The sequence below is a fragment of the Bufo bufo genome, chromosome 10, assembly GCF_905171765.1.
Source record: "Bufo bufo chromosome 10, aBufBuf1.1, whole genome shotgun sequence".
NCBI lineage: Eukaryota > Metazoa > Chordata > Amphibia > Anura > Bufonidae > Bufo > Bufo bufo.
The window spans coordinates 39,245,258-39,271,390 of record NC_053398.1 but is presented as its reverse complement, the minus strand read 5'-3'; the positions used below and the strand labels follow the sequence as shown (position 1 = coordinate 39,271,390).

General features: G+C 41.9%; 1 protein-coding gene across 2 annotated transcripts in view; it reads right to left on the bottom strand.

Moving 5' to 3' along the window:
* Positions 1-26,133, bottom strand: part of ANO9 (anoctamin 9) — an 86,321-nt gene that overhangs the window by 18,271 nt on the left and 41,917 nt on the right. For both annotated transcript variants that reach the window (XM_040410285.1, XM_040410286.1), the window contains exons 6-15: positions 19,049-19,107; positions 15,261-15,346; positions 12,001-12,135; positions 8,887-8,983; positions 7,805-7,865; positions 3,708-3,790; positions 2,528-2,632; positions 2,256-2,420; positions 1,238-1,274; positions 114-225 (exon numbers count right to left, since the gene is read on the bottom strand). In XM_040410285.1, coding sequence (XP_040266219.1) covers positions 114-225; positions 1,238-1,274; positions 2,256-2,420; positions 2,528-2,632; positions 3,708-3,790; positions 7,805-7,865; positions 8,887-8,983; positions 12,001-12,135; positions 15,261-15,346; positions 19,049-19,107 — 940 coding nt within the window. The remainder of the gene's footprint in view (positions 1-113; positions 226-1,237; positions 1,275-2,255; positions 2,421-2,527; positions 2,633-3,707; positions 3,791-7,804; positions 7,866-8,886; positions 8,984-12,000; positions 12,136-15,260; positions 15,347-19,048; positions 19,108-26,133) is intronic.

The window sequence follows — 26,133 nt, the reverse complement described above, 5'->3', positions numbered from 1 at the left end:
TATGAGATGACCTACATAAAACCCTTTAGATGACACATCTTCTGTAAATTATAATCTACCTCTAATTAATAGTAGAGGCCACATATTTCATGGCTGTATTGATAGTTGGTTACCTTCCCAGGAAGAACGCCACATAGAAGAGGGATGAGAAGTGGGTGACAAATTGAAATGTAAACACTTTTGTTGTGAAGCTGTTTTCTCGTTCCGTAAAAGTCCGAGGTTTCTCTGAGCGGAGACAAGAAAGGAAAGTTATCTAGCAAAATTGGATCGCTATGGTCTCACATCATTTCACAGTTCTAAGGACTACAGCACTCATCCCAAGATTTACTTCATAACCTTCGGGGAAAAAAAAAACATTCTATTCTACAGAATCCTAAAACTGCCCAACTGTATGAAGCACTGTGAAGAACGGCATCTAACTTGACATTTTGCCTGGTTTGCTTACACCAAGGACAGTGGTGGTGTGAATCACCTAGTCACTTATACTAATATCCGCTCTGCTAGATACTTCACCATGAAGTGCAGGATCTATACAGGTGACTAGGCAGCTTATGCAGGTTAGGTGGGTTTCATGCTAGAAAGGAACCAGACCATGGAGAACCCTGTAGCCCAGTGATGGCTAACCTCCGGCACTCCAGCTGTGGCAAAACTACAACTCCCAGTATGCTCTATTCATTCCTATGGAGTTCTGAGAACAGCCAAGCAAGTGTACATTTTGGCAGTTGTAGTTTTACCACAGCTGGAGTGTCGGAGGTTAGATATCACAGCTGTAGCCTGTCGGTGTGACAAAGACATCATAGTCGCTAAACATTACTTTTGTGTGGGGGACTCAAACAGGGGCACCAAGGGAGTCATTACTGAGTAGGGAGCAAAAGAGGGGCATTATTACTGTATAGGGACACTATAACTGCATGAGGCACTAAAAGGAGCACTGTGTGGGGCCTAATGGGGACACTTAGGGGTGCAAAAGATCTTTATAAACCCTAGAGACACCTCTGGAGCCCCCACAGCTGAGCAACAAGCTGAGGTTGGTGGGTACCGACACCCAGACTCAATCTCATAATTTGCCCTGGGGCCCATAGGACTCTAGTTACAACCCTGGGAACCATACAGAAGAATCTAGAGGTTTTTTTCCCTCAAATATTCCATGAGAATAAATTGTGGCATGATGCATCACATGCTTATTTTTCTCCTTTATCTCTGCACCTCTAAAATGTATTAGATTCAAGCAACTCACCCAAATTACATAAATAAGTGGAGACCATCCGATTCACCTGAAATAAAATTGAACACAGACAAGAACCTCTATCAACAATTCAGCAATTACTTAAAATGCCAAAAATAATCCTTCATGCCCCCCAAAGCCCCCAGACATACCTTTCCTAAATTTTAGTGGCTGGACAGCAAGGGGCACAGATTTCAGAGGACCTCTTGTCATGCTACCTATGCAGTGGGACAGCTGGGAATCCCATTAATTACAAGTATGGGGGTCTCGTGTCTCCCCTTGTGGAATAACACTCTATTTATGTCTATGGGACTGCTGGAGAGAGCCCAATGTTGTACTTGACTATCTCTGGCAGTCCTGTACAGAATGGAGTGACAGCACACATTCTTGAACTCCATTCATACAGTGGCCTCCGTTCTCATGACCAGTGGGGGGTCCCAGTGGTTGGATCTCCCTCCAATCAGAAACTTTGGGGTCATTTATTAATGACTGGCATTTTATCCAAGTCTTTGGATACCTCCTGTGCTGCCAGAGGATGCTTTTAATTTAGGATGTTGCATAGGCCTGGCTATAAATTAGGCACATTTTCCGGCAGTTCATGCACCTAGATTGATATCTACTCCATCCTCTGACTGGAGTAGATTTCATTAGTCATTTACACCTGGAAACAGACGTAAAAACATCATGTGCACCTAAATTTTGTAGCACAGAGGGGACGTGTAAATTTTTTACGCCAAGAACTGGAGTAGGGGGCTATGATAATTGAAGACCGTATTCCCTATCCTGTGGATAGAGGATAAGTAAAATTTGTCAAAAACCTCTTACTTATTGGTGACCTATCCTTAGGATAGGCCATGAATATTATCTCAGCAGGGATCAGACTCTAGGCACCGCCACCGATCAGCTGTGTTCACAAGCTCTGGAGCCTGAACCAGGCATCTGACACAGCTCCATCCACTGTGCAGTGACTGTGCCTGGCAGTGATGTACTGACCCAAACCATGCAAGCTCTATACCTCTGAACAAATTACCTTGGTCATGCTGACAATGGTGAGATAATGAAGTACAGCTCCAGACATCACAGCGGCAGTATTGGCATGCTCACTTAGAAAATGCCAAGACGAACGCATGAAGAACACGGTCGCCACAACTCGGTATACCACTAGAGCTTGCGCTATCCCAATCAGAATGGCTATCTGGTGGAGAAAATGGAAAGCAAAAGCATGAGTTAAGTCAACATTACTGGCCCAGACCAATGTGTATTGTCTTTAGACATATGTATTACGTAACGCAAGTTCGATACCATAGCAGCCACTCCCAATAGGACTACAGTAGAACGCAGGAATGAATGTTGGTGCATCTGAATGTCGCATTCTGGATTATTGATCAGTTCCAAAGCCAACTCCTCCTGCATAAAAACAAATAGCACTCATTATATACATACACTAGAGACTCTACAAAAAGCTCACTCTAGAATACAGTCCATGGCCAAAACACACAAAGTGCGGGTACATTACTGGTATTAAAGGATTAACCGTGACAACATTACAATAAAGCAATAGCTGGCCACCAGGAAAATGCTAAGCAATCACAAAGACATGTATCGAAATTTGTAGAAGACTTCTCAACCTTGGATATCAGCAGCAAAGATAAATGTTAAGGTTCAAAGGTACAGCTTGGCTTGTGCAAAATCAGGGCCCCACACTGGTCATTTTTTGAGGCAGAAGGGCCTTTGGGTTCCCTCAAGCATCCCCTATAATTATGCTCCTGCTGAGTCCAAGTCCTTCCCTCAGACGCACCGTTTTATCAAAGCACCATGCCTGTACAGCCGCACATGGAGTCCCATCGGCCTACTATGGAGCTGTAGGCACTTTGTGTACTAATGTACTAGGATCACATGTCGAATGTACGGCATGTGATCCAGAAATGTCTGCAACGTAATTACACTTGGGTGCACAGGGAGTGCAGAGCTGGCCTGGTAGGAATATTTTCAACGTTACCACTGTTAAAGTGCTTCATTACATGAAGGGAGGGGGACCATAAAAATAAAAAAAAAGGTTAAGGGTAAGACCCACTGGTCTGCAGCACCAGTTTTGCACTAAAATCATGAAGCCATCATCTGCCGCGAGTGGGCTTGGCCTGCCACGTGTGGCCGGTCAGACCATTTGACCTTGCCCTTAAGGGCTTATGTAATCACATATAACCCCTATAATATGATAGCCATGAAACAACCGATTTTAACAGCAAAAGTTGCAGAAGAAATATGGTATTACATGTGGCCATTGAAATGGGCGGCTCTCTGTCTTATACATTGGTGGACTGGGTCTCCTAAAGCAAGAGGCACTCTAGTCAGGCTCTCAGAGGAGGTCCCCCACTGGGACATCTATATGTCCTAGTACAGTATATGGTAAAGGGATTATCAAGGTCACCCCTTTACTAGAGTTACAGTGGATATCACTTGGCCTAAGAAAATGAAACACTACCTCATCCTCATCCCAGCTGTACAGGTTCCACCATGAAGCATCTCTTGCTCTCTGCCTCTTCCAGAGCTCCAAGAATACAGTAGCTGAAGGAAAAAAAGACATGGGTCATAATACATCTCTACCTAAAACTTACTTTAATTCCTGTTCTTCTGAAGAAAACATCCATGCATTGGACTAGTCATATAGATATAGATGAGTCATAAGGAAGTTCTCTCTATTTACTGTATACATGGAGATAAAGCATCAACGTCAAGGTCAGAGTATGAACTTTCAACATAACAGTCTTTAAAATTGTGTGCATAGATATTTCTGCAGAATGCCACACTATATAGTCTTCTCCAAGCCTATTTCTCACTGCACAGACTTAGGAGAACCCAGCACGTAACTCACAGCTGTCTTACTCCTGCACTTTTCTCCTTTGCACCCTTGCCTTGATCGTTTTTTAATCTGGAGACATCTGATAATTCATGCTTAATATTATGAGTGGGAAGGATCTAAAAAAAAAAAATCCTGTGTAGCGTGAAGAGACATTCTATGGTATTTCTATATATGGTATTTCTATGACCACTTTTGGCATGTACGCCAATGGTGGTCACCCAGACGGTAAGGTCAAGTGGTTTCTAGACAGCCTGAACTCAATATAACTCATTGCCCTCGCTCACTAGACTTGCTTCTTACATTCACAGTTTTAAAAGTGCATTAAAACTGATTTCAGATACACAAGTGTTACAACACGGGTTCAGCAAGTGGCAAACCTTGGAAGTTATCATTCCCTACTTTCTTTAAACATGTACAATGGTAAAAACATTGTATCATTTTTGTATGATGCACTAAAAGGGTAGTGTTCCATTTGTACTTGTTATTGTATGTTACTTACTGTATATGCAAAGAGGTATTTCCCAAGAAAGAGCACCATCTCACCAGCGTCACCTACCGAACTGGTCTCTTTATGGAGATTCAGCACTCTTCCCATGCCAAGGCATCGCACTGAGCCAGCCAGAATCCTACTCTGTACTGATAGGGGCAAGCACCCAAAACAGCTGTCTATGGATGGATTCCTGGATTGGCTATATTCCCTTGTCAAATCCCAAGGCTGGTTAGAAAGTCGGATCTTGACTCATAGGGGGCCACTTCCAATAAAGAGGGCTGGTGAGATATCACTTTCTGTATCAGTTTCCCATGGAGCATTGTCAATAAGTCTCTATACAGAAAGAAGATTCAGCACCCTGACGCATGTTACTTACTGAAAATCTAAAAAAATCTTTAAAAGGGTTTTCCAAGGATCTAGAGTCATCAATATCAGATTAGTGGAGGGGGGCAACACCCAACATCCCATGATCATTTCTGAAACTATACAGAGCTCCATCCACTGTGTAGTTTCCAGAGCTGGCATACTACAGCTCAGCTCCCAGTCACTTGAATGGGCGCTAAGCTCCGGCACGGCCACTACACAGTGCATGGGACCTTCTGCTTCCAGCTCCATCCACTATATAGTTTCTGGTGCAGATGGCTGCCTGACACACCTGATCAGTTGAGGTGATGGGCATTGGACCCCACTAATCTGTTATTGATGACCCATCCTAAGGATATTTCATCAATATCTACAGCTTGAAAGACCCCTTTAATAATCAGAATTTAAAAAAATATATATAAAAAATAAAAAGATTCCTTCAAGAAGGCCTATGCCACATGACCATAATCCACAACACATGCACAAGTTAACCTGGTTGCATCATTCTGCACTTTATGTTGGTTTAGATACTGACTGGGTGACTGATTCATGCAGCTTTATGTATGTTCCCCTTTCCAGCAAGCGGGGCTCATCACTGGTGCAAAATTAGCTATCAAAACTGGTGTAAAGGAAAACGGGCTTAGATGCCCATACCAACCAATCAGATCCCACCTTTCATTTTTCAGAGCTTATTTGGAAAATGAAAGGTAGAACCTGCTTGGTTTTTATGGGCAACTAAGCCAGTGTTTTCCTTTACACCAGTTTTGATAAATCTCCATGTCACTTCTCCAGTTCCATTTAGATTGTGAGTTCTTATGGGTGGTAAGCTTCTTCTTTTGTCTTATTGTTCATGGTCTCGATTACTTTTTTACTTCTTTGTCATTACAAACTGCATAATTTAGTGCCCTTTTACATGTAGCAATTGAGTGAGCAGCGATCGGGAATAAGAAAGTTTGTGCCCGATCATTGCCCGCATTTTATCTTCATTACTGTATGGGGATGAATGATCGTTAATACGATTGTTTGTCCCAATACAATTTCCTTACCTCTCAGCTGCACACCGGGCAATGTCCTGAAGATGAACAAGGATTTTTGGTGTTGCATGAAAGATGCGATCACCAGACAAATGATCATTAGCTCATTTCTTGGGTAATTGACAGCACATTTACGTGGGCCATTTATTGGAAACGAGCGTTCATACGTTCGCTCCTTGTAAAGACCTCTTAGTGCAATTATTATGATGATTATAGATTCTGGAAATGCAACGACAACCAAAGATATTGGAGAAGTGTAACATCCCAGAGTTATGTTACGAAACTTTTACCCCGCTACCACCTGTTAAGGGCATTAACATTGTCATCTTGTGTAATTTCATGTAATTTCCTCACAAATGTGCATTGAAATCCTTGTTACATATATATTGTTGTCATTCTTCATGTTCACCAGCAGGTGGCAGCAATGTGTTAAGCAAGGACTTAGTTACAGTTTAGTGTTCCTAGGCTGGAATAGTACATTCCAGTTTAGCTCCCCCTTCTGGGAGCAGAAGTGGGCTGGCCCATGTCCTGCCTCATGGGGAGGGAAGGAAGTTAGAGTTAGTGTAACCCACCCCCTGCTAGGGGTAGGGTGTGCGTGTAGGAGCTCCCAGAAATAGGGATCCAAAGCCAGGATCTTGTCTCGGCTGAGACAATTGATCATCAACCCCAGCCTGAGTCTTGCAGCCTCAGCTGGTAAAAGCAAGCAGCCACCTCCAGCTACAGGAAGAAGAATACCCTGAGACAATAACTGTGAGTACCGTCCAGAGACTAGGAGAAGCCAAATTCCTCCTCAGCTAGTCAGTCCCAAGACAGCAGAAGATAGATAGTGCAGAAGATAAATTCCTGCCACATTACAGAGCAAAAAGCAGACGTCCCTTTCCTGCAAAAGCTCCAGGCACATGATAGAGCAGAAAATAGATTCCTGCCACACATTGCGAATACCTGCTGGGACCAAAGACTAATGCTGTATCTCACTTGGATGAAAGCTGCAACCAGTAAAGATAAGTTTGAACTTTACAAAAGTCTGGATCTCAATTACTGCTGCAAGTGCCTCAATTACTCCTACTAGCACCACACTCATTTTATTGCAAGTGAGCCAGGATCCAGGAGTCCAGCCGTACTCAGGTAGGAGACACCGTTCACACTATTGCTATTACTATACAGAGACATTATACCACTCTGGCATTCCTAACCTGGTACGTGAGTTACAACACCTTAAAGGGCCCTGTTTTAGTACCCTGTGCATGCTGCAATTGGCGTCACAAACTAAACTATAAACTATCACCTACATCTGACCTAGCCATTGCATAATTTGGCGTCAGAGTGCATTCCCCGGTCCAGCTCATTGAATAAGCTATACTAAGACTTGCGTTACAATCGCCAGTCTTAGTATAAAGTCCGTTGGTGCAGAATCCACCAAATTTATTAAGAGACACAGGCCTCTTAATAAATTTGGTGCATTTCCAGGCAGTCTGTGCGTCAGACTCTTAAATCTATACACCCCTCCTGCTAAGGCTCACCCAGTTTTCCTTTACTTTTAAAAAGTGACAAGACCATTGAAAATTCACTAATTTTTGCGCAATTATATCATGCATCATCATTTTTACACCACAATAATGGTGTAAACAGTTTAATAAATGTCCCTCATTGCCTCTATAAACACTCCCTTTCCATATGAACATTACAGTATACATGGAGGGTCTTCCATTGGGGACGTCCTGTATTAGCCAGAGTGCCACGAAGAAAGAGTAACGCTCATTCTAACAGACTTATCCCAGCTGATTTGAATAGGCACCATGTAGTACTACATTTAAACTGCATATTAGACTTACCCCACACTGCCATAAACATAGCGAAGAACACTGTGCCCTCATTGTCAAATAAATGTGTAACCTACAGAATAAATAAAAAATATATATATATTTTTTTAATATCATACTGACACATCATTAGTTTTGTTTAGTAGGGGATCCAGTGCTGAGACTCCCCACCGATCACTGAACTGAAGGGGCAGCGGTGCTCAGCTGAGTGCTGCACCCCTTCGGCTGGGATCTGCTTTGCTCAGAGTGTGTAGGGTAGGAATGTGCACGAGTCCGTACGCTGCATGCTTGACTCTCCTAGAAGAACTGAGAGAAGCTTATCCCAGTGGAAAGGGGTGCAACACTAGACTTGACACTTCTGCCCCTTCGTTTCAGACCCCCACTGATCAAAACTTATGACGGGTCATTTCACGATAAGGATAATGAAGAACATCATGAGAATAAAAGGAACTGTGGTGCTTAGTGGAGGGCCATAGCTCCTCAGCTGTTATCAGATGTAGCATCACACTCGTTCATGGGCTATGCCTTGTATTGCAGACCAGTTCATTGAAGGGGTATGCCAGGTTATGCTATAAATGTGCGATTAGTCGAGGACTCAGGGATGATGCTCTCCATAGGCTCCAGTGGAGAGGTGACCACACTTCTTTGTTGAAGTCTATGAAAGCCACAAAGCTGCATGCAACTACCTCTCTATTACAGTCAGTGGATAATGCCGTCTCCATTAACTGGTGAACTGTTCTTCCATGGATATGCTGTAATAAGTGCATATGATTGGAATACCCCTTTAATGAATGGAGCTGAGCTGTGATACCAGACGCACAGAACAATATTGAATGGGGCAGACATTGGTGGACCAGTGTCTAGTAAAACCTACGGTAGATGGAGCATTAGTGCCCGTCCATCCTTGTGATAGTTGGACCTTCACATACTGTATTGATTGAATATTCCAGGGACATGCAATCAGTTATCAAAAGGAGTGATGAATAAATAATATGGATATCTTCTGATCGTAATAAAAAGATGGGGGGTCTGGCTGGAAGATTTCTAGGTAGAGAGCTCGTCACTATTGTAGAATAGCAATCGCTGAAACTTACCTTTGCATATGTACAAGTGTCAGATAATGGCCAGTATGGGCAATTCTGATCACAGAGAGGACACATCAATGTTGCGTTCGCTGAGCAAATCTCCTGGCTAAGGGCAAGAACACGAAGAGAAGATCATTATACGGTATAAATCACCATTAAGCTATCCAATAGATTTGAAGACAGACAGTTTAGTTGATAGTGTGTGTAATTTAACAATACATCATTAAAAAGGGGTATTTTTCAGTTTAGAATAAGTTATCCCCTTTCCATTGCGTGGAGGACTGCTTGGACTCCCGCTAATCACAGGAATGTGGGGATCCATGTCCCCTGCACCGGTCAAGCATGTGCACCACCACTCGCCGAGATCGCCAAGCGCTGTCCCTTATAGAACTGCCAGTAAAGCGTTTGGCTGTCTCCGACAGTCCTGGTAGTTCAGTAGAGATTGGAGCGGTGGTGCGAATGCTCGACCAGTGTTCCATTTAAACATAGGTCATGGACACAGGTCCCCACATTTCCATGATTAGTGGAAGTCCCAGTGGTCAGACCACCACCAATCTAACAGTTATCCCCTATCCAATGCATAGCAGATAGCTTGTTCTAACCGGAATACCCTTTTAAGACCAAGAGAATTGCATGCCAGGAGCAAGGAAGACCAAGAGACCATAGTAAATATCTAGCTGTTCTCCTGGAATTGGGACTTATTGGTCAGAGTACAGTGAATTAAAGGATAGGTCATCAGTAAATGATCGGTGGGAGTTCCGAATCGTGGCACTCCCACTGATCTGTTGTTTGAAGGGGCCGTGGACGAGCTCTTCATTGTATACCAGGCTATAACAGTGTTATATATTTCATAGCGACTATGCTTGGTATTGCAGCTCAATCCCATTAACTTGAATGGGACTAAGCTGCACCATGGATGTGACATCACAGGCTGAGGAAGAGGCCGCTGTGCTCACCAAAGCGTTGAGGCCCCTTCAAAAAGCTGGTCGGGTTGCTGTGACGAGACCCACAGCAATCACATATAAATTACCAATCATTAGGACTGATCATCAATATTTAAGTCCAGAAAAATCTTTAAGAATTATTCTAGAAAGAGATTTTTTTTTTTCCAGTTTCTTTTCCCCTATTGTATTAAATTAAGACCCCCACAATACTGGGCAGAAGCCAAGCTTCATGATGGACATGACATCAAAGTGCTGGATAGTCAATATTTAGTCAGCAGGCTCTGTTTCCTATTAGAGGATCCACAGTTAAAGGGGTTATCCATCTTTTTGGCCTTTTTTCTTACTGATTATTTATCCTTTGGATAGCTGTTTGAGAAGTAGCCTTCACAGTAGTGCCACAGCCTCCTCGCTGTTTCCCGTAGGCCTGTGACTTTACAGCCATAGGTCACATAGCTCAGCCCCATTCACTTCAAAAGGCTGATAACCCCTTTATTATAGGGAGAACCCTATTCAGTAGAGCACTTCTAGAAAGCATCTCTCATTGATTTCATTGTGGACGGTGTAATGCTTCATTTCTCCTGGGGAGGCACTGCAGGAATTGAACACAAGCAGGACACCAGGTAGTCACATTTTCATCGGGCGATCCTTCTAACAAACAGAGATTCCACAAAGTGGACAACCCCTGAATAAAGAACGTTACAGAAATGGTATAGATTCTCTAAAACAGGAATCGCCAACCTCTGGCACTCCAGATATTCTGAAACTGCAACTCCCAGAATCCTCCTTTCACTTCCATGGAAGTTAAAAGAACAGCTGAGCAAGTGTGCATGCTCGGAGTTGTAGCTTCACGGCAGTTGGGTTGCCGATGGTTGCCGACCCCTGTTCTACAATATGCTAGCAATTAGAAAGTACTGAGGGACTACTGAGTATTACAGATGTGTGACCCAGCACCTCATAGTGTATTAAAGGGGTGGTTGAACTTAATTGTAAAAGGCAGTGAAGGTATTGAAATAAAAAGTTAGACTCATTGTTTCGTCTCTCTGCTCCAGTGTCGCTGCTGTGATCCTCCCTATTGCTAGACATCATGTCTTTGGCTGCACTAATGCTATCCCGTATACTATGCATTACCGCTGCCGCCATTCACCAGCCTCAGTGGTATACAGCACAAGACAGCTGAGATCAGCGATTGGCTGCAGCGGTTACATGCAGTATAGGGATACATCACTGCAGCCGTCATGAAAACAAAGCCGAGCAGGAGCATTGTCGCGGTTGCACTGGTATGGAGGGGGTTTGGAATAGCGAGTACATATTTTTTTTTTGCTACCTTTTACAATTTATTTTTTAGCCTGGACACCCCTTTAAGTTGTCCATACACATTAGATATATGTCAGCCAAAGCCAATAACCATGTTCAGTAATGAGTATGGGAAATTTCTGATGTTGTGCTAGAAAAGGATCAGGCTGTTGGATTTCAGCGGGAGAATAACCCTTGGCAGAAGAGTCTGACTGCAGCTCACTCCAATCTTCCAGAAACCACACCAAAAGTCAACTATGACTACTTTCACATCTGCGTTAGGTGCGGATCCGTCTGGTATCTGCACAGACGGATCCGCACCTACAATGCAAACGATGGTATCCCTTCAGAACGGATCCGTTTGCATTATGAAGAACAAAGTCAAAACGGATCCGTCCCGACTTACATTGAAAGTCAATGGGGGACGGATCCGTTTTCAATTGCACCATATTGTGTCAGTGAAAACGGATCCGCTCCCATTGACTTACATTGTAAGTCAGGACGGATCCGTTTGGCTCCGCATCGCCAGGCGGACACCAAAACGCTGCAAGCGCCTCCAGAGCGGAATTGAGGCGGAACGGAGCCAAACTGATGCATTCTGAACGGATCCTTATCCATTCAGAATGCATTGGGGCTGAACTGATCCGTTTTGAACCGTTTGTAAGATCCCTGAAACGGATCTCACAGACGGAATTCAAAACGCCAGTGTGAAAGTAGCCTATATTAAATAGGTAGAAATGAACTATCTTCCTACCACCATCTCCCTGTTTCCATCATTTTATTACTCCTACACATTTGTAATATTTTAGTGTAAAACAGGTCTATGTATGTATTTACAGAAATTGCTTAAAACCGACAAAAAGAAAACAAAACTTGAATGACTTACGTGATTTTGCTGGAATTGAAATGCACAAACCCATAAAAGAAGACCACTACTCCAACTATAGCCGCAGGACACAGCATAAGGGTGTACCAGCCAAGCCACGCAAAATATAGCGCCACCTTCTCGCCAAAATACTCCCTGTAAAAGAACAATGCCCAGAGTAATCAACTGCATGGTACACAAACCAAACATAATGCATAGCAATACCAATCAAGGTTGTAAATACTACATGTACACACATGCCTGTCATTTACATAAATGATAGTCAACACATTTTATTTCTCAGGCAAGGCCTCATGGCATAAGCTTCAGGTTTTTCCACAGCCTAATCCAGTATGCTATAGCAGATACCCTATGGAGGTATTCTCTCCTAGAATAGTGGAGGAATAAGGGAGAATATCTCCAGAAAATGGTGCCAGTACTGCATGAGGTCTTGGATCTATAGCACAACGTCTGCAATATCATGACTTCAGAAGCTGCTGTATATTGTCCATGTTCCACAGGAATAGATAATCTCACAATATATATGTGTCAACGAAGTTGAAGTTCACCATTCGTGAAAAGCTTCCATTAACACTGCTATGGAAGTGAAACCGCAGAAGTCTTTGTTGCGTGATCGTAGTGAGACATTACCAATGATGTACACCGACGAGCAAAAGGGCGACAATGTTTTGAACTTTTGACTTGCAGGCTCCATATCTCACCATCTACTACAGCTTTGAACATAAGACTACCATCATTTTATATACCATTATTTTGGCTCTCTCATACGTAAATTAGACTCCCAAGTTTTTAGCATATGATTAGTTATGCAGATTCTTGTCATCTAACTGCATTGTTACCGATTTGCTATAAAAAAAAAAATTACTATGTTGTAAATCCAACTTTTGGCTTTCAACACTGCCTGAATTCTTCTGGGCATGCTCTTGATCAGATTCAAGCATGTCTCGACTGAAATCTGTTCCCAGGTCTCTTCTACCCGTTCCCAATGTTGGTGCATACTGGTCGACTCACTTAGGTACGAACATAGCTTTTTCTTCAACTCTGCCCACAAGTGTTTGATTGTCATTGAACCATTTATTTGCCAATCTCGACCTATGCTTTGGACCATTGTCCTGCTGGAACACTATGTCGTCCTTTTCATACCCATAGTACTAGAGTGTACGAAGTAACTCGTCTTGTTGGATACTCACATATAGCTCTTGAGAGCACCATTGATCCTGGTCAAGTATCCAACGCCTTTGGCTGTGAAACAACCCTATATCATCAGGCCTGAAGTCCAATTTATGAATGAGATAGCCAAATATAGGCACTTCGAGAATTCGCGAATATTTAGAATATAGTGATATATATTCGTAATTTCAAATATTCGAGATTAATTAATCAGTACACATGATCCCTCCCTGCTTCTAGCTTGTGGGCCAATGAGAAGGCTGCAGTATCTTTGACTTTAAGAGTAGTGTTGATTGCGAATTTTCGTAATGCAAATTTTCAGAATGCGAATTTTCAATTGCCGAGTAAAAACATGATTCCTCCCTGCTTCTTGCTTGTGGGCCAATGAGTCATTGACCCACAAGCAACTCAAGCAGGGAGGAATCATGACTTTAGATGGGAAAAATGATGAATATTCTAAAAAACTAATATATAGCGCTATATTGAATATATTCATTTTTCGAATATTCTAAAACAAGAATATATAGCAATATAGCGAATATTCAACAAAAAAACTAATATATAGCAATTTAGCTAATATAGTGCTATAATCTTCTTTGCTTAATAGTTGTAATTTTTTTCTCATCTGAAGTTCAGATTGGAAAAAAATGACAACTATAAAAAAAACAAAGGATTATAGCACTATATTAGCTAAATTGCTCTACATTCGTTTTCTTCGAATATTCGCTATATTGCTATATATTCTTGTTTTAGAATATTACGAATATTCGAAAAAACTAATATATTCGATATATTGTGCTATATATTCGTTTTTTAGAATATTTGTCATTTTTCCCATGTAAAGTCATGATTCCTCCCTGCTTAAGTTGCTTGTGGGCCAATGACTCATTGGCCCACAAGCAAGAAGCAGGGAGGAATCATGTTTTTACTCGGCAATCGAAAAAATTACGATAAAAATACGCATTACGAAAATTCTCATTTTTGCATATTACGCAATCATTACCTTGCCGGTTTTTCGAGTAAAAAAATTGTAGAATATAACGAATATTCAACGAATATTTGCGAAATATCGCAAATTCGAATATGACCCCTGCCACTCATCACTACTCAGGAACTTGATTGCTACTTGAATTGTACAGTGCCCCTGCAAAAGTCACATAACTTTCCTTTGTTGCAATAGGGTGGTATAGCATAGTTTAACTTTTTGCTGATACATTTGATAGCCACTGAATAGTAGGTATATTGGGCATATGAAATCCATATATATATATATATATATATATAGTGCTACAATACACTACAAGTAGGATCTCCTGGTTGCTTCATGTTCACCTTGTTACTAACTTGATTTGGTCTTGCATTTATATCTCGGGTTTGGTTAGCTTTGTCTGGTTGATTAGAGTGGAGTTGCTGATTGTTGAGCCTTTATATATCGAGGCCTTACTCTATTCCGATTATTGGATATGTTGTTTGCTAGGAAAATTCCCTTCCAGATATTCTGTACTTTGTTCTGCTATCTGTAGTTCCACGGTTCTATCTTGTTTTGGTATATGTTGTTCCATGGTCTTTCTCGCAGTGTTTGGGTGGCTTTACATCCAGTTAGGTTCCCTGCACTCTTAAAGATCCCCTCTCCCCCACCCAAAGTGTTATAGTATGAAAAAACACAACATTCGAGGTTTCTGCTCATTAAATTTAGTTTGGATAATTACATTTATAAATATGTATTTTGGACGGTTTAGGGTACTTTCACATTAGCGGCAGGTGAATCTGGCAGGCTGTTCCGGTGGGTGAACAGCCTGTCGGATCCGTCCTGCCGCTAGTTCACGTGTGCCCCCGGACTGCCGCTCCCTCCCCATTAACTATAATTGGGGCGGAGTTCCGGCGGCAGCATGGCAGCGCACGGAGAGGCAGCCGGACTAAATGTACGAGTGTAAAACTAGCCTAAGATACATATTATGAAAATGGAGCAATCACTATGTGTATTTCTCCTGTAGTAGATATTATTAATAGTATTAGTGTTTGGGAGTATGGCACGATGATGTAAATGTGATACCGGGCATGGATATAACATTAGACCACCCCCATTTCACCTGATTTGCTGCACAGGCTGCTTGTAAATGACATCCCGCCATCTTGCCCACTTTTCTTTTAGATTTTTGCCAGTTGTTTCATTCAGCTGTAGAACAGATATAAATGTAAACTACTTATTAAGACTGAAGGCAGTTAGGCTACATATATACACATGTGGACACATTTGTTGGTACTCTTATGGTAAAGAAAGAAAAATCCCCAATGGTCACTGAAATAACTTGAAACCGACAAAAGTACAAAAAAAATCTAAATTTACTGAAGATCAGCTAATGAAAATCAGACATTGCTTTTGAATTGTGGTTCAACAGAATAATTTAGAAAACAAACTACTGGCTTGGACGAAAATGATGGCACCCTTAACTTAATATTTTGTTACACAACCTTTTGGGGCAATCACTGCAATAAAGCGATTCGGTAACTCTCAATGAGACGTCTGCACCTGTCCACAGGTATTTTGGACCACTGCTTGTGAGCAAACTGCTCCAGCTGTCTCAGGTTTGAAGGTTGACTTCTCCAGGCTGCATGTTTCATCTCATTCCACAGAAGTTCAATAGGATTTAGATCAGGACTCATAGAAGGCAACTTCAGAATAGTCAAGTGCTTTGCTCTTAGCCATTCTTGGATGTTTTTGGAGGTTTATCCCTATATCCAGTAATTTAATTCCTTTTAGGCCTCATGCACACGACTGTTGTTGTGTTCCGTTACGCAAAATGGGGTTCCGTTGTTCCGTTTCAGTTTTTGTTTCCGTGTGCCTTCCTTTATTTTTGGAGGATCACCAGACATGAAGGAAAGTAAAAAAAAGTCTAAGTCAAGTTTGCCATGCAAATGATAGGAAAAAAACGGACGCGGAGGCGGATGACAATCTTGTGTGCCTCCGCGATTTTCACGGTCCCATTGACTTGAATGGGTCCGCAAACCGTTTTCCGTGAAAAAAATAGGACAGGTTATATTTTTTGGACGGACTGGAACCACGGATCACGGACGCGGATGACAAACGGTGCATTAGCCGAGTTTTCAACGGACCCATTGAAAGTCAATGGGTCCGCAGAAAATCACGAGAAAACGGAACAACGGACACGGAATAAAACAGCGGTCGTGTGCATGAGGCATTATCCAGTATTTCATACATGTATCCATCCATCAAGCTTACATTATCATTTACAAGGTCTAATAATTGCCGTGTTCCTTCCCATTACCTAAATTGAAAAACATTTAATTGGTGGCAAGGGTGAGAACAATTTCTTTGAAAGAACTTCAGGGGTATTTGCTGCTGAGCTTCACAAGGAGAGAAAGCTTTTTGCAGACTGGTGGAGCTAGTGACCATTTCAGGCTCTGTTTAGATTAGCATCATAATCTCCTTTATAAAAAGAGCCATGACAGCAATAAATCTGTTTTCCAATCCCAACGGACCCACTGACTTTTAGGTTCCAGTATTTCCAGACCTTTGACAGAAAGGACAGCACTACATTACACCACGCTTGTCGTCAAATATACTTGAAGCCTTGACACAAAATATTGTAAAAAAAATAAATACGTTTTACATCATACTTTTCTAATATACATTGGTATTATCATCCCTTTGAGGCTAGTCTTCTGATCGCTAGCGGAGGAGATCTCCTCCAGGTCCTCCAGAGTACGGGAGAAGAGGAGATCGCTAATGCCATTGCTCTTCCCCATACTGTCTTATTGTTTCCTGGCAGCAGATCGTGTTTACACACAATCTTTTTTGCTGCACAAAAGATCCAATTACCCGATGAATGAGGGTTTTGCTCGCTCATCAGGTAATCGGTGGTGCATTTACACCGCCAGATCATCACTAGCGAGCATTACTGGTAACGCTGGTTAGCGATGATCTGTTCAATTGTTGGTCCTTGTAAAGGGCATAGAAATTTTCTTAATGCTGTTAAGAACAGCTCAGGCAAGATGGCCTCCCCCATAATAATGTTCAGGAAATAGAATAAAAAGTCTGTAAATCAGAAAATAAAAACATATTAGAAAAAAGAATATGTTTTGACTTTTTTTTTTGATGACACATCCCTTTAAAGGGGTTGTCCAGTTTGCGGAAGAAACCGGACAACATTTGGGGAGTGCTAAAGAAAATGGACAACATTTAGGGAGTGCCTGAAATAAAAAAAATAAACCATTACCTAGCTGCCGCTCCGGTTCTCCCGGCTGCACTCTTTTGATCCGGCTACAGAGGTGATGTCATATCCACATGTGGCCGCTGCAGCCAAGCACTAGCCACAGCAGTGACTGGCTGCAGGAGTCACATGTTGATGTGATGTCAACTCTGCAGCTACGGTAGATCATAAGAGTGAGGCTGGTGGAACTGGAGTGGCGGTGTGGGATCTGCTAGGTAGGCAATGGTCCATTAGTGTTGTCTGGACAACCGCTTTGAGAAGCAATTGAATAAATACTTTTATATTTTCCAACCTACTCTTTGAGGTAAATGATCCTTTAATGGACCTACTGTAATTTGTTTCTAAGTCTTGTATAATCACACCATGAAAAAGAAAGTGGTCAATTACAGCTTTCATGCCCTTTAATATAGCAACTAAGCAGAGTAGATCTGACTTTACATTTCAGTTGTCATTCAGCGTCCAGATTCTGGATACAGTTTCTCAAGATAAACTAAATCAATAAGATCTGGATCAATACATCTGAGGAGCAACAGCTAATTGGGTTCAGCATGAATCTGAGCTTTAGAATTTTTTTGATTATTGTACTTTTTGGGGGAGATTTTGACCTCTAGGGAAATACTGCACTGACCAACATTCCCGTACCACAAACCTGTTTCTGGACGTTTTCTTTCCCCATCGGTCCGGAAGTGGGGACCCAAAGTGGCCAGGAATGGGGCTGTGGCACAGGAACAGTGAGACTCCAGAAAGTTACGTTTTTTTTTTTTTAATAAGCCCTGGTTCCAAAGACTGGGTCGGTCAGCTCCTAGGCCATACAACCCCTGTAAACGCTAAGGACACCATTGGAGGCATTTTTAGATTATTACATTGTATTTATATTGGGCTAAAAAGCTTTTTTTCCAGTTAGTCTTTATTAAAAGCTTTCAACTGTTTTCAACAGCCTTCGACTTTCAGTGAAATTGTTCTTGCTCCTTCTCACCGAAATCTGCCAGAAAGTTGCTCTCATTGCTCCATCTGTAGCTCTGGTCTTCCGGGGGCTTATAAACACTCATTTAAGCTTAATTCTGATCAAACTGGTAAATGTCCAGCTTAAGGGGCTGCCCAGCCTTTACTAAATGATGGCCCATCTTCAGGATAAGCTATCACTAGCTAATCAACGGAGGTCTGACACCTTGCATCCCTGCTGTAGTACAAGGTTGCCAGAGCTGTAAAGTTCTCGTGCTGACTTCTGGTGATGGAGCTACACTCGAACAGTTGATAGATTGCAATCTTGCTTTGTCAGACCCTCGCCAATCAGCTAGTAATGACTATTCCTGAGAATAGACCATCACTTAGTGGATAACCCCTTTAATAAGTGCTTATGAGCAGTCATTTCCATACAGTTTCATTGTTTATCAGAAACTATGGTTGTTTATGGCACATAAATGATCGGATCAGCTGACAAATGAGAACTTACACAAGACGACACATTAATAAAGTCTAATTATCGAGACAGAGTCTTCCAATAATTTGCCCATGTAAAATGGCACCTAAGCTATAGTTTTTGTTCTGTTCTAGATAATAATTTGGGAGGAAAAAATATATAAATAAAATATAAAATAATTAGAAACAAATCTAAAACATTCATAATGTCCTTATATCGTACTCACAGTGTGCAAAGGGAAAGCGGTTTCAAAAACTTTTATTTTTATTAGATCATCTAAGGTCTCTGAAAAGAAGGAGAATACATCAAGAGATGATTAGGAACACTCGAATGAGAAACATAATGGTGAAGATTTATTTAGCAGAAGGTGCCAGAATTCTGACTCTGTATTCAGTAGATATTACGGTGATACCAAATCTTTTTATGTTTTACTAGTTTTGGACAATAAAAGTGCATTTTATGGAAATACATTTTAATGCCAACTTATTCCAAGAGCCATAGCTTTTTTATTCTTCCGTCAACTTAGTCTTCGGAGGGCTTGCTTTTTGGATAGGTCATATTTTTTTTAATAGAACCATTCGAGAGTACTTTCATTTTTTATGGAAAAAAATAAAAAAATAAAAATACCACCATCTTATTTTTATATTACCCCATTCACAGTGTGGTTTAAAATATGGGTTGCTATGCCATTTTTAACAGTTTTGGAAAAGAAAAGCACTTATGGAAAAATGGTTTTAGTTTTTTTTATTTATTGTGAATTTATTTAAAAAGGAAACCTAGAAAACACTCTATTAGACTTTATTTTGAAGTCCCACTAGGGGACTTCATAATGCGATCTGTTAATCATGTACATACAGCATCGGTATACTCAGTATTTCAAAGTGTTATTGCTTGTCCGTATTAAATTGACAATCTATTGGGCCATATCAGTGGCATATAACCAAGGCAGGCCTGGAGGCCTCGAGTAGACCCCCGACTCCCATGGCAACCCATCCCGATAGGGTGACGGGAGGATTAAATGGCTGGAAATTTTAATAATATTTTATGATATACAGTCAGGTCCATAAATATTGGGACATCGGCACAATTCTAAATTTTTGGGCTCTATACACCACCACAATGGATTTGAAATGAAACGAACAAGATGTGCTTTAACTGCAGACTGTCAGCTTTAATTTGAGGGCATTTACATCCAAATCAGGTGAACGGTGTAGGAATTACAACAATTTACATATATGCCTCCCACTTGTTAAGGGACCAAAAGTAATGGGACATAATAATCATCATAAATCAAACTTTCACTTTTTAATACTTGGTTGCAAATCCTTTGCAGTCAATTACAGCCTGAAGTCTGGAACGCATAGACCTCACCAGACGCTGGGTTTCATCCCTGGTGATGCTCTGCCAGGCCTCTACTGCAACTGTCTTCAGTTCCTGCTTGTTCGTGGGGAATTTTCCCTTCAGTTTTGCCTTCAGCAAGTGAAATGCATGCTCAAATCGGATTCAGGTCAGGTGATTGACTTGGCCATTGCATAACATTCCACTTCTTTCCCTTAAAAAACTCTTTGGTTGCTTTTGCGGTATGCTTTGGGTCATTGTCCATCTGCACTGTGAAGCGCCGTCCAATGAGTTCTGAAGCATTTGGCTGAATATGAGCAGATAATATTGCCCGAAACACTTCAGAATTCATCCTGCTGCTTTTGTCAGCAGTCACATCATCAATAAATACAAGAGAACCAGTTCCATTGGCAGCCATACATGCCCACGCCACGACACTTACCACCACCATGCTTCACTGGTGAGGTGGTATGCTTAGGATCATGAGCAGTTACTTTCCTTCTCCATACTCTTCTCTTCCCATCACTCTGGTACAAGTTGATCTTGGTCTCATCTGTCCATAGGATGTTGTTCCAGAACTGTGAAGGCTTTTTTAGATGTCGTTTGGCAAACTCTAATCTGGCCTTCCTGTTTTTGAGGCTCACCAATGGTTTACATCTTGTGGTGAACCCTCTGTATTCACTCTGGTGAAGTCTTCTCTTGATTGTTGACTTTGACACACATACACCTACCTCCTGGAGAGTGTTCTTGATCTGGCCAACTGTTGTGAAGGGTGTTTTCTTCACCAGGGAAAGAATTCTTCGGTCATCCACCACAGTTGTTTTCCGTGGTCTTCCGGGTCTTTTGGTGTTGCTGAGCTCACCGGTACATTCCTTCCTTTTAAGAATGTTCCAAACAGTTGTTTTGGCCACGCCTAATGTTTTTGCTATCTCTCTGATGGATTTGTTGTGTTTTTTCAGCCTAATGATGGCTTGCTTCACTGATAGTGACAGCTCTTTGGATCTCATCTTGAGAGTTGACAGCAACAGATTCCAAATGCAAATAGAACACTTGAAATGAACTCTGGACCTTTTATCTGCTGATTGTAATTGGGATAATGAGGGAAAAACACACACCTGGCCATGGAACAGCCGAGAAGCCAATTGTCCCATTAGTTTTGGTCTGTTAACAAGTGGGAGGCACATATGCAAACTGTTGTAATTCCTACACCGTTCACCTGATTTGGATGTAAATACCCTCAAATTACAGCTGACAGTCTGCAGTTAAAGCACATCTTGTTTGTTTCATTTCAAATCCATTGTGGTGGTGTATAGAGCCAAAAATGTTAGAATTGTGTCGATGTCCCAATATTTATGGACCTGACCATAGCAGAAAAAGGAAAATGTATAAAATTTTCTAAAAAATATAGAACATGTCCTATTCTTGTCCATTTTGCGGACAAGGATAGGACATTTCTACAGGATTTGAAAAAAATGGCAGCAAGCACATAGCCGGGATCTGTGTTCTGAGGTTAAGTGGTTTGCAGACCACAAAACTCATATGATTGTGTGCAGTAGGTATTTGTGTACTGCCGTGCAGTCTGACAGTCTCTGAATCTGTTACATAACGCAAGATGACCACTACCAAACCAGTCGTTGCCTATATGACCACTGACTTCCATTTATTGGCATGTGTTTTCACATTGGAAATACAGTGGAGGGGATTTATTATTTTAGAGTCAATAAGTTTTTTATTGAAGTATATCATAAAGGGAAATAATGCTGCACAACACACGCAGGTGAGCACGGCATACAAGTAAATAAATCTCCCAAACAGGGGAGTTCAAAAGAACAAGAGTCAAGGCAATAAGTAAAGCGAAATGACAAATAATTAAATTGCCACATAATAAATGACGAATAGTAAAAACATAAAACATAAAACATAAGGCATCAGCAATTCCTCAAAGTGCACCAACAGGGGAGGGGGGAAGGAGGAGGGGGGGGGGAGAGAGAGAAAGGGTATAGATTGTAGGTACTTCGAACCTTGCTTTGGCTATGAAAGAAAAGTTAGGAGGTGGACATATGTTTTGAGGATTTCCATAAACTCCATGTTTTTTCGTATTTAGTGGTGTTGCAGATGGCATTGCTAGCTGCAGAAGCCATAATTTGTTCAAAGAGACAGGTTCTGTTAACCCTTTGGATTACTTCTACTATCGTGGGCGGGTGGAGGGATTTCCACTTTGAGGTGATGGCTAATTTAGCTGCTAGGAGGATATGACAGACCAAACCCCTACCTGAGATAGGAATGTCCAAAATTCCAATCATAAGTAATGCTAGCGAGGGGGAGGGGGGACACAAAGTTGGTTGTGGACCCAGGACCTGTACAATTAAGGCAAAGACCTCCATCCAGAAGGGTTTAACTATCGGGCAATCCCATAGAGTATGGAATAACGTGCCTTTATTTCCGCATGCCCTCCAGCAAAGGGGGGAGACTGACGGGTAAATGAGATGTAGCCTCTCAGGGGTAAAATACCACCTAAGTGTGGTTTTCACACATGATTCATAATGAGTCACACAGGTGATATTTTTTGAGACAAACTTAAAAGCAGACTGCCATTGTAAAGGTGTAATCTTCGCTTTTAGATCTTGTTCCCAAGATAACAGCGGTGCAGACAGAGTGAAGGTGTCTTTGCGGTTCAACTGTAGATATAAAGGACGAAGGGTTTTGGTTATCTGTTTTGGCGGTGACCATAATTCTAATATTCGTTTGTTAATTGCAGGAAAGGATGGATTTTCCCCTAAGTAATGCCTTATTCTAAGATATTTATAGAAGTCTACATTGGGAATTTTAAAGGTATGATGAAGGCTTTCAAAGGTAACCATACTATCTTTTTGAAATAGTTGTGCAATTTCCGTGATGCCATATTTGCCCCAGGCCGCCACTCCCAAGTCCGGGATGAGATGTTCTAGTACCACTAGCGGGATGTGTCCCCATGAAGGAAGAGTTCCATTAACCGTGAGAGTATGGTACTTAATCCAACAATCTAGGGCATTAGAGGCTAGGAAGGATAAACTTGGTTTGATAAATGACTTCTCTAGGGAAGCTATTAATAATGCTCTACAATTACCTCCTGCGATTTCCGAGGCGTCAATATGAGCCCATTGTTTGGACAGGTCCATCCTCCACCAGCTCTCCAGCTGAGTTATTTGTGTCGCTAGGTAATAGTCATAAATATTTGGTAAGCTGATACCTCCCATTTGTTTCCTAATTTGCAGAATTTTTGAAGCAATTCTGGGCTTTTTCCCCTGCCAGAGGAAGGAGTTCAAAATTTTGTTGCACTGAGAAAAATAAGACACTGGGAGCTTTATGGGGAGAACTCTAAAAAGGTAGAGAAGTTTGGGTAGAGCGAACATCTGGAACGTAGCCAGTCTGCCAAACCAGGAAATTATAAACTTATTGTATTGCTCTAGGTCTTTCTTCAAATTTGATATTAAAGGAGGGTAGTTAGCTAAATATAGCTTATGAGTTGAGGAGGTGAGATTTATGCCCAAATATTGGATTTGGTCAGGTTGCCAGTCTAACATGAATTTTTCCTTGAGGGGCTTAATAATAGCGGGGGCTAGATTTAGGGGCATGGCCTGGGACTTAGCTGTGTTTAGTTTATAGTAGGAAAGTTGGCCAAATTTGGCAATAATATCTAGGGCTGAGGATAGAGAGGATGATGGGTCAGTGAGTGTGAGTATTACGTCATCCGCATATAGACTCAGCTTATGGGTGCGATCAGCTATCTGGATCCCCGATACATTTTTGTTTAAACGCAGGGCTTGGGCGAGGGGTTCAATAGACAGAATGAACATGAGAGGGGAGAAGGGGCAACCCTGTCTGGTCCCATTGGATATGGCAAATGATTTAGATAGGGATCCATTTACCCATACTCTGGCTGAGGGGTCAGCATAAAGAGCTTGGATAGAGGTCAGTGTAGGACCATCTATTCCCATTTTAGAGAGAACCGCGAAGGAAAAGGACCAGCAGATGCGGTCAAACGCTTTTTCGGCGTCCAGCGTCACAAAAAGCGCTGGGGTTTTCTTCCTCTGTATATGTGAGAGGATGTTTAGGACCCTTCTAGAGTTTTCCTGGATTTGTCGGCCTTTAACAAAGCCGACCTGGTCGGAGTGTATAAGCGAGGGGATAAGAGGGGCAAGTCTATTTGATAGGACTCTGGCAAATATCTTTATATCTGTATTTAGAAGGGATATGGGGCGGAAATGTTTTGGGTCGTCTGTTGGTTTATTAGGTTTGGGAATGGTCACAATTAAAGCTTCGAGCATCTCTCTAGGGAAGGAACCCGTCTCTCTGGCAGATCGAAAGGAATGTAACATATAGCTGGAGAGCTGGTCAAAGAACGCCCTATAGTAGGAATTAGATAGGCCATCGGGGCCAGGAGCTTTATTTGGGGGTAATTTTTTAACAATGGTATGCAGTTCTTCCACTGTCAGGGGGGCATTTAGGGTTTGTAATTGTGCCGTGGTCAACTGGGGGAGACCTAATCTGTTTAAGAATGCATCAATTTGATCTGGTTGTGGTGGTGTGACCATCTTGCTTGGGGACAGGTTGTAGAGGGAGGCATAGAAATCTCCAAAGGCGTCTGCTATTTCTGTTGGGGAAGTTAGTTTTTTCCCAGAGGAGGAATCCCTAAGAAAGGGGATCTTGGATTTGGCTGCTCTTCGTTTTAATCGGTTAGCTAGCAGTTTCCCTGCTTTGTTATCTTGATAGTAGAAAGAGGCCTGTGTCCTTTTTAGTCTCAATTCATGTTTATACAGAAGGCATGCTGATAACTGTGATCTAAGAGACTTAAGGTCCTCTGAGTGGGAGGGGGATATAGAAGCTTTATTAAGGGTCTCAATTCTCCGGATCTCGCTGGTTAATTTGTCTATTTTTTCTCTACGTTCTCTCTGGATCCTACTGCCTATTTTAATAAATACTCCCCTAATATAGGCCTTATGGGCACACCATAAGGTGGAGGGGTTGGAAACAGAACCATCATTTAGCATGAAAAACTCTTTCAATGCGGCTTTAAGTTCCTGAGAAAGTTGAGGATGGTCAATGACATATGTATTGTTTCGCCAAGGGGAATACGGTTTGGCGAAATGGGATTCCTTTAAAGAAAGGGAAATCGGGGCGTGATCTGACCATGTGATCGTGTGTATGGACGAAGAAATCACGTTTGCAATCACTGACCTGCTAGTTAAAAACATGTCAATTCTGGAGTATGACTGGCCTGTTGGTGAGAAGAAAGAGTAGTCCCTTTCTGTACCATGTTGAATCCTCCAGATATCGTACAAATCTTCTTGTAAGAAGAGAGGTGAGATAGCTCTCGGAGTATCTCTGGTAGGGTTTGTGGAATCTACGCTTGGGTCCATAATTAAGTTGAAGTCACCGCTCCAGATCACATGGCCAGACCTCAACCCTCGTACTTTAGAAGCAAGACGCCTGAAGAAGGAATGCTGATGCTTGTTAGGTGCATATACAAAAACTAATGTGTATTCAACATTATTGATAGAGCACACAAGTATAACATATCTGCCCCCGGGGTCTAGGACCGAGGATTTCAAAGAAAAGGCTACTGAATGGCTAATGGCCACTAGTACCCCTCTCTGTTTTTTAACATGATGGGATTGAAAGATATGTGGGAACTTGGGGTGGTGAATTCTGTGGGCATCAGATTGGAGTAAATGGGTTTCAGTGGCGCAAAAGATGTCACACTTTAGTTCGTGAATTTCCTTCCACAGCATGGACCTCTTAAAGGGGCTATTTAGCCCTTTGACATTTAAAGCGGAGATCTTGAGAACCATATCTGCGGGAGGAACGCCAGAACCACAAGCTCAGTTCTACTTATGTTAGGAGGGCAATTCAGGATTTTGGTACATCCAAGCTCCAAATCCGATCTCAGTGAAGTAACCCCTATAGGTGCATGAGGAGGACAGGTATAGTGCA